The 9,601-nt window shown below is 40.5% G+C and overlaps 1 protein-coding gene across 1 annotated transcript; it reads right to left on the bottom strand.

Moving 5' to 3' along the window:
- Positions 1–6,187: 6,187 nt before the first annotated feature.
- On the bottom strand, positions 6,188–6,972 carry LOC107661865 (uncharacterized oxidoreductase C977.08/C1348.09-like). The gene is given in 5 exon segments (XM_016451651.1): positions 6,188–6,325; positions 6,422–6,508; positions 6,511–6,611; positions 6,708–6,761; positions 6,837–6,972. Coding segments are annotated over 5 exon segments (453 nt in total). The 5' UTR covers positions 6,910–6,972.
- Between the last annotated feature and the right edge of the window lie 2,629 nt (positions 6,973–9,601).

The raw sequence follows: 9,601 nt of genomic DNA, 5'->3' as shown, positions 1-9,601 counted from the left end.
CTCTTTCCCATCGAGAGTTCCTTCATGCAGTATTATGACTAATGCTTGCACTTACTGAAAACGTTCCCAGACAGCAGACCGTTTCGGCCGAGATCCGGCCCATATCTGGCCTGCATGGATTTCACATGGGCCAGATGTGGGCCGGAGCTGGGCCAACACTATGTTGCTGTCTGGGGTTTCATGCATTTGAAACGAGTTCTAATGTGCAATGCACAAAGACAGTTCTAAACAATTAGAACTTTCATGCATAACAAGAATATGTTAGAGCTTCGATAAACAGCATATGTATGTTAGTGTTCCTAAGCAACACCATATGCATATGATGTAAAATGTTGTTTCCAGCGAGAGTTAAACCATGCATGCAGTATTACGACTAATGCTTGCACTTATTGAAAACGTTTCATGCATTTGAAACGAGTTCTTATATGCAATGCACAAAGACAGTTCTACTTCATCTCAGTCAACACGCCACAGTATGGGTCAGCCTCGCTAAGGATGAGCTGTCAGGAAACGGTATATCAAATTACCCACGCCCTAATCATGCTTGCAATCACGGCCTATAAATACAGGTTTGTGATCACAGCATGGGAGTCTTATTGCAATTCAGACAAAGTAATTCAGGCCTCTTCATCTCTGGAGACAAAAGCTATCTAACTGAGTTAAGTTTCCTTGTTTTATGATGCAAGAGGAGAACACCACTGGTTTACCCTCTGAGATGCCTGCAGGCAAAGAGCACTTCGGTCTGAACGGGATACTCAGGAGGAAAGGTGTCAGACCTAAACAAGCTCGTAAACGCAAGCATGTAGAGGGGGTCAGTTTCAGAAGCAAATGCAAGGTATGCTGGAGACCCTGAATACTTTGTTAGAGGCTCAGCAATGAACCGCAAGACTTGGGGTGCCATTATCAAAACGTCCATGATGAGCTTTCAGTGGCAGCGTCTGGTGTGTTTGGTAGGGATGAAAATGATATGCCTTCAGAACCAGAGGACATCTCTGAGTAAGAAACAGGGAATGGTGCTTCTGAGGCCTCAGAGGCTATTGCACTGGACCCTTCAGATAAAGCAGCTTTCCAGCATTTCCAGAGCAGCTGAGCGTGCAAAACTGCCTACCCAGGAACAAGTGCGCATGCCCAAGCCCTGGGGCAATCCATGGCCAATATGGTTCAAACACGCCATCAGGTATGGCTATCTCAAGCTAATTTGTTAGATCAAGATTGCATGGCTGTCATTGCAGCTCCATTAGTGCCTGGGGAGGTCTTTGCCCATGCAGAAGCAGCTTTGGAGCAGTCTCGTAGAACAAGAGAACTGACTCGATCAGTGGTTAGAGCACCAGCTACTCGTGGGCAACGCATATCAGCTGGGAGCAGTAATTGGGCTCGGGCAGAATCAAGCCAGTCCTTCGTAGGTCAGTGCGGGTCTGCTGCCTAAGGGGCACCCATAAGACCAAGACAAGGAGTCCATCAGTCCTTTCGTAGGATATGACAAGCAGAGACTTCCAGCACACAAGCACCAGGTGGAAGAAACAGTCATTGACGGTTATCAACCTCTGGCCCCATGTTTTTCCAGTCAACATCTCTTCCACTGGTGCCAATGCACTCAATGTGCATGTGTGCTGAGCACCTTGAAGTTTGGATACAGGCTCCAATTCAAATCCAAGCCACCCCAATTTCAAGGGATTGTTCCTACTGTTTTGAGAGAAGAGACACAGTGCAGGTCTCTGACAGACGAGGTCTCAGTTCTTTTAGGAAATGGAGCAATAACAGGATGCAGGGATCAGGGATTTTATTCAACTTATTTCCTGATTCCAAAGAAGATTCTGAATCCTAGGAAGTTCATTTAAAGTGACTTAGAGTTCAATCTGCAATCTGTTTCTTAAACAAAGCTATCATTAATATATTGTATATATAAATTGTATAAATATATACAGTGCTGCTTGAAAGTTTGTGAGCCCTTTACAATTTTCTATGTTTCTGCATAAATATGACCCAAAACATCATCAGATTTTCACAAAAGTCCTGAAAGTAGACATAGAGAACCCAATCAAACAAATGAGACAAAAATATTTTCTGTCATTTATTTATTGAGAAAAATTACCCAGTGTTACATTTCTGTGCGGTGCAAAAGTTTGTGAATCTCTATAATTAGCTGTTAATTTGAGGGTGAAATTAGAGTCAATCTGTTCTCCATCTGGAATGACTATTAGGTGTCATTGCCTGCCCTGTTTTATTTAGAGAACAGGGATCTATGAAAGTCTGATCATGTTTGCAGTAGTGAATCATGGCACGAACAAAGGAGATCTCTTGAGGACCTCAGAAAAAGAGTTGTTGTTGCTCATCAGGCTGGAAATAGGTTACAAAACCATCTCTAAAGAGTTTGGACTCCACAAATCCACAGTCAGACAGATTGGGTAGAAATGGAGGAAATTCAAGACCACAGTTACCCTCCCCAGAAGTGGTCGACCAACAAAGATCACTCCAAAAGCAAGACTTGTAATAGTCTGCGAGGTTGCAAAGGAACCCAGGGTAACTTCTAAGCAACTAAAGGCCTTTCTCACATTGGCTAATGTTAATGTTCATGAGTCCACCATCAGGAGAACACTGAGCAAACATGGTGTGCATGGCAGAGTTCCAAGGAGAAAGCCACTGATCTCCAAAAAGAAAATCAATGACATTATATCTCTCTCTCTCTCTCTCTCTCTCTCTCTATATATATATATAGGCAGTCAGTGTTGAAGGAGTGCCTATCTGGCACTGTCTGGTGAGGCAATCCATTGCAGGGAAAACGGGATGCCTCATGGATAGGAACACACATCCTCCTGACTACCAGCAGTTAAAATTTGTCCTCTCTAGAGGACATTTGTAAACCTAAATATCTCCCACCTCCTGCATACTACTGAATTAACTCCTTTTGTACTCTAAAGGACATTTAGGACTTTTAAATGACACCCAATTTATAGGGGTGGGGCTTTGGGAACTTCCTCTTCAAAGAAAATGGTGTCCATCACCACAAGGGCTTTTTACGGAAAGAAGAAAGGTAAGTGCTTAATCATTTTTATTGAACAAATTTAGTCTTGAAATGCTGTTGTTATATTTTTATGAACCTCTGAAGAACACTTTAATTAATTTGCTAGCATAATGTAACAATGTTTTACCATGATAAGAGAGTGTTAAAAAAATGTCCTCTCTAGTGGACATTTGTAGTTATTACCTCAATTTTGTTATCCATTTTTTTCAAATGAGCAGGAAGGGATTCACTGTCAGAAGCAGAGAGAATTTTACTGCGAATTGTTGAGGAAAACTGAGATATTGAGTTGTCTGATCAGAATGATGAAGATGCAGTGTTTGAGGAAGAGGCAGAGGACTCAGCTAGCTCAGAGGATGAAGTTCAGACAGGGCAAGCCGAGGATGAAGTTCAGATAGGGCAAGCAGAGGCAGAGGAGACAGAGCGAGCAGAGCCGTCCACGTCCAGTCGCCATCCACTCTGGGGCAGGACTACAATTTACACCTTGTCTTTGTATTCTAAATATATTACTATTAACATTTACATCTATATGTTATTAAATACAATATTTATGTCTAAACAGTTATTTATTCTGATAACTCATTGTAAAGATTGTTTGTATAACAGAAGCTTTTTTTCAAATGATAGTGAGAGACTAATTTTCTTTTTTATTCTATCTTTTTCTTAAGATTCAACCCCCAACTCGATAATCCTCCCATTACTCAGAGTAATGATGCCAAAACATGTCAAAACTGGATGCAAATGAATTATTTTGAACAGTACATTGATGACTCTGTGTTCAAAGAAATGGCTATGTGCACAAACCAGCGCGAAGTCCTTGTGTCTGGAGCAGCACTAAACACCACTCCTGAAGAGTTGAAGACATTCTTTGGGAGTTCTGTCTACATGGCCTGTCTAGGTTATCCAAACATTCAGATGTATTGGGCCTCGAACAGCAGAGTTCAAATAGTGTCAGAATCCATGACCAGAAATCAGTTCTACAAACTAAGAAATTCCATCAAGATCATCAATGACCTTGATGTTTCAGATGAGGACAAAAGAAGAGACCTCTTGTGGAAAGTCAGGCCCCTTCTGAACAAAGTGAAGCAAGGATGTCTAAGTCAGCCTAGAACTCAAAAACTGTCCATTGATGATCAGATGATTCCATTTACTGGTCGCTGCCCAGTTCGCCAGTATGTACCGGGCAAACCATACCCAACTGGATTGAAGGTGTTTGTCTTGGCTACACCAAGCGGTATGGTTTTGGATTTTGTGGTCTACCAATGCAAGACCACCTTCAGAGTCACAGCAGGACGGGGCATTCGAGAACAAGCTCATTTGCCCCTTGGTCCTTCATTTGGCCGAGTCCGTTCCCAGAGGAACACATCTCTTCTTTGACCGGCTCTTTACAACTGTTGACCTTCTGGATACCCTGATGGAGAAAGGGCTGGCAGGAACTGGAACTCTCATAAAGAACCGAATTCCACAGGAGTGCAACGTTATAGGGGATCATACCATCAAAAAGAAAGGAAGAGGGGCATCTGAAATGGTGGTTAGACGAAGTCCTCCTGAACTCGCTGTCATTAAGTGGTTTGACAACAAGCCAGTGGTCATGGCATCCTCTGCCTACGGCACTGAGCCTCAGGACACATGCAGCAGATGGTCTAAAAAAGACAAATGTTATGTCCAGGTGTCAAGACCAGTGGCAATTGCTGAGTACAACAGCAACATGGGTGGCGCGTGGACATGGCCGACCGGATGCTAAGTTTCTACAGGATGGCCAGTCGCACTCGGAAATGGACAGTGCGTGTAATTTTAATTTTTTCCATTTTCCAAAACTAAAATATGGTCACCCTATAGTAACCCTTTTTAGTATTTAGTAAATAAAAGGGAAAACTAATAAAATGTTCAGGTGGCATGAATATTTATCTCCCTCCCAACCTTATCTGGTACACAGTTGACCCATACTGTGGCGTGTTGACTGAGATGAAATAGAACAAGGGGTTACGTAGCTAACCAAGTTCTGTGAATGAAGTCAACACACCACACAGCATGGTCACTCGGGGAGCACATGTTGTTAGTCGGTAAAAGAGAAAGAGCCGGGTAGTTTGCAGCTGTATTTAAAGACGGAGATTGCAAGTGGGGCATGGTTATTTGATATACCATCTCCTGACAGCTCACCCTTAGAGAGGCTGACCCATACTGTGGCGTGTTGACTTCATTCACAGAACTAGGTTACCTTCATAACCCCTCATTTTCAGCCAATGTTGTCCACCCAATAACTGCTAGTCTCCTATTCCCCCCCAACAGTTATTTATCTTTTAATTGATTTTAGTTAAAGTTTAATGTACAACAGTCTATCATGCCTGCTCAATTAATTTCAGGCATTTAAGCATAATAACTAACCCTTTAAAGGCAGATGAGATCCTCTGCATTTCTGTTCACCCAGGATGGGGGAGGACGGACATGGGGGGAGATGAGGTAAATCTAGAGTCAGTAATATAGGAATCTCTCAGGACAGAACAGAACATGAGGTCTGAATCACAAAAGCACACTGATGGTCTCTTTTCTTTTATTCAAAATGTAATAATCACTTTAATGTAGCTTGCGCCAACAGTTGTACACAGAAGCAGTTCCGGGAGCATGACGTATGAGGTCAGCGTTACGCATGCGCCGGTGAGTCTGTTGAAAACCAACGTTTGTTAACAGGAGCAAAGGAAGCAAAGTTTCCTTCCTTTAGCAAAGGAAAACCAGTCTCCTCTTGGCTTATATCGAAATCCTCTGACATTCTTCTTTACAAATCCTCGTTTTGTACTTATAATTCTTGACCGTTGTTTTGTTTTAATCTTTTCCTGCGCTTCCGCGTGCATCACTTCTGAGCGACGCATGCGCAAAACCGACCTCATACGTCATTCCCCCGGAACTGCTTCTGTTTACAACTGTTGGCGCAAGCTACATTAAAGTGATTATTACATTTTGAATATGGATATTTTTCTTACAAAAACGCATCGATTCGCTACAGAAGGCCTTTGTTCACCCCCTCCGGAGCCGTGTGAGACACTTTTTTATGTTCTTTTGGACTGAAGCAATGCAACACCCGCTGAGTGGCAATAAAAAGCTTGAAAGATCAAAGACAATTTTTTATATAACTCCAACTGGATTCGTCTGAAAGAAGAAAGTCATATACACCTAGAATGGCTCGTTCATTACTGGCATGATGCTCATAGATGCTGAATCTGTGGATGTGTTAATCACAGCTGCTTTATTACATGACATCCCTGGTCTGCCCTTGGCTTTAGCTGCTGTACGCCGGTACGGCAGGTACTCCTGATTAAAGACATTAACAGCATCTAGAGTTTCAGACGCTGCAAGAAATAAAGCCTCGTTTAAGATTAGGCTTGCTCCCAAAAGTGATTCCATTGCCCTAATGACAAATAAAGGTCCTATCACGTTGGTGTTGAAGGCGTTTTGCATGTCCTCAACAGTGGCGGTCATCATGTTTTTTTGTGTGGTAACATAGCAGCATTATTCACAAGCAGGTTCAAGCCATTCTTTCCCAGTAGAGAACCCACTTTTTTGGCAGACTCTTTGATACTGCATTGATCAGCTACATCTAATAGTAGCAGGAAAAAGCTATATGTTATTTCAAAAATTAAAATCTGTTGTAATGTAAAATGTAGTCCAAAACAAAAGACAAATACACATATACCAAGTTGCACAAGGGTGACAACACTTGGATGCTTTTTGGCCAGTTCTCTCAGTGCTTGAATCAGAAAGAGAATGTGAGTGATAAAAAACAGATTTCTTGAGCTGTGTACGAACCTAAGCTCCTGAATACTCACCTCAGAGTTTGGCCCATCTGGGTCACGACAAATGTTTGAGCAATGGACCTCCAGGAGTTGCTTAGCCATTTCTAAACCCAAGCCTCGGTTGGCCCGTCATTAGAGCACTGCATGCCTTTAACGCCGCCATGTTCAAAGATGATCGGCTTGGTTCTGTAAACCAACCTGCCTCTCTATATGGTGCCTTAAATATGATAAAGAGTGGACTCCACGCCCCATGTTGCACAGGTCTTTTTAGTGTTTGTAACCACGAGTTGAGAGTTGACTCTTGCGTGAACTTATCAGCACTGTTTGCTTTGAGTAATAAAACTGCTCGGATGCCTTCCAAAAGCCAGTGGCGCCCCCAGAAAATATTAACAGGGGTGGCCAGAGGAAAATCTTGGGGTGGCACACCAAAAAAAAAAAAAATTACATTTGTTTCTGGTTAATGTAACAATATGATTTTAATTAGCAATTAATTATTCTTTAAATAGTGCAGTTATTTGCCTTTAAAATAATTATACATCAGCAAATATGTGCAAACCAAATAAAAGGACAATATTTAAAAACACAAGCCATTCTTAAAAAAAAAAAAGAAATTCTTGTCCATTTTCTCTTCATCCTCTGCAAATTGACATAGCATGTGTGTGAGAGATAAATTTACTAACGTTACTACTATACTAGGTAAATAAATACTGATTTATATAAGTTGAACTTGGAAGGCAGAGGGTGAACCAACTGCAGGGTAAAGTTAAAATCTATTAAACTGGCACACCATAAACCTGTCTTTTTCATCAATTAGATCAGTATCATGGGTGTCATGACATAAAATATGTTTACCTATGACTAAATTTGTATTTAACGTGATCACGATTTAATGAAAACATTGTCATTTACTGATTACAGCGCTTTTATTTCCACGGGTGTTCAAACAGCTAACACAGAAAGCGAGCAAAGAACACTATCAAAGAACATTATCAGTGACTTAAGTGCAAGTTTAAACACTCTCAAAACAACTCCCGCTAGAATGAATGAAGCGGTCTACACTGTGAAATTAATCTCTTACTTGCATCGCACATACAACTGCCCGTTATGGCAAACCATTTTAGCTTAAAATATTCCAAGCTTTACTCGTCATAATTTCATTTTTACTAGTAACAATTCAATTAGAGAACTCTACAATTAAATTCTTACTAGTAACAATGCCAATTAGAGAGCTCGCTAAATCTATTTTAACTAGTTATAATTACAATAAGAGAGCTCTCTAATTTAAATCGAGAGCTCTGCAATTGCATTATTACTAGTAAGAACTGAATTAGAGAGCTCTCTAATTCAGTTCTTACTAGTAACAATTATGATTATAGAGCTCTCTAATTCAATTCTTACAAGTAAGAATTGAATTAGAGAGCTCACTAATTAAATTAGCGATCTCTGCAATTACATTCTTGTAAGAATTCAATCGGAGAGCTCTACAATGAAATTCTTACTAGTAAGAATTTCAATTAGAGAGCTCTTTAATTCAGTTCTTAATAGTAACAATTGAATTAGAGAGCTCTCAAATGCAATTACGACGAGTAACGCTTGAAATATTTTAAGCTAAAACAGCTTGCCATAGCTCGTTGTTTATGTTGAGAGAGTCCTAGAGAGAGGGCGCACACGGAAAAATCTCCGGCATTTCGGCGGTGACTCATCTGAATGCCTCTGACTGGCCATTGCAGTCATAAACTCAATAGAATCGTGTGTGATTGGTTATAATGTGCAACGCTGTAAACCGACTAGTTTATTCCTTTTTTTTTTAGACGATGCAGACATTACATGCGTTTTACCAATTTAGTGCATCTTGAACTTGTAAGAACTGGCAGGTTTGAATGTTGTACTAGGGGCAGTGTTGCCAACTTAGCAATTTTGTTGCTAAATTTAGCAACTTTTCACACCACCCTAGCAACTTTTTCTTCCAAAAGCACCTAGCAACAAATGTAGCTATTTTTAAAATGTATTTGGCAATTATTTAGCAACTTTTGATAAGTGACTCAAACGATAAAAAGGCACACAATTTCTATCTAAATTACACAAAATGAGGAAACTAAAGATGCCTAGCAGTACACACATCACGTGAATTAAGTTAGCTGCTATTTGCAATTGTTCAATTTAATGAATAATTGTTATTGAATAATTGTTCATTTATGATACACCTTAGCTTGTACCTTAGATTGTTGATCAGTTAGTACACTGTAAGAAAAATATTGAGAAAAATGGAAAAGGTACTAGTAATTTTTTGAGGACATTATGTGTTATACATTATCTGTTGTAACCCTGCAACCCAAAAAAACAAAATACAATGGGGTGTATGCAGGTAAAAATGCAGGTAAAAACCCTTGAAAAATCAATAGGGGAAATTTCTTCATATTAAAGGGGTCTTATGATGCTTTTTTTAAAGATAATTATTTTGTGTATTTGGTGTAACAGAATATGTTGACATGCTTTAATGTTCAAAAAACACATTATTTTTCAAATACTGTACATTATTGTAGGTCCTCTATGCCCCGCCTCTCTCAAACACGTCGTTTTCAACAAAGCCCCTTCCTTTGACAAGCGCAGTCTGCTCTGATTGGCCAGCTGACCCAGTGCATTGTGATTGGCCGAACACCACAAGCACTCGTCGGAAATGTAACGTCCCTTACCATAATCGTGAGCTTCAGCTTTCAAAATAAATGTAAAGACAGAGCCCGAAAGGGGAACAAAGTCGCGTGACAGACACAGTGATGAAGCTGGTATGTGTTTG

Source organism: Sinocyclocheilus anshuiensis, unplaced genomic scaffold, assembly GCF_001515605.1.
Source record: "Sinocyclocheilus anshuiensis isolate Anshui unplaced genomic scaffold, SAMN03320099.WGS_v1.1 scaffold47, whole genome shotgun sequence".
Taxonomy (NCBI): domain Eukaryota; kingdom Metazoa; phylum Chordata; class Actinopteri; order Cypriniformes; family Cyprinidae; genus Sinocyclocheilus; species Sinocyclocheilus anshuiensis.
The sequence above is the reverse complement of the archived record's forward strand: the minus strand, read 5'-3'. Positions and strand labels throughout refer to the sequence as shown.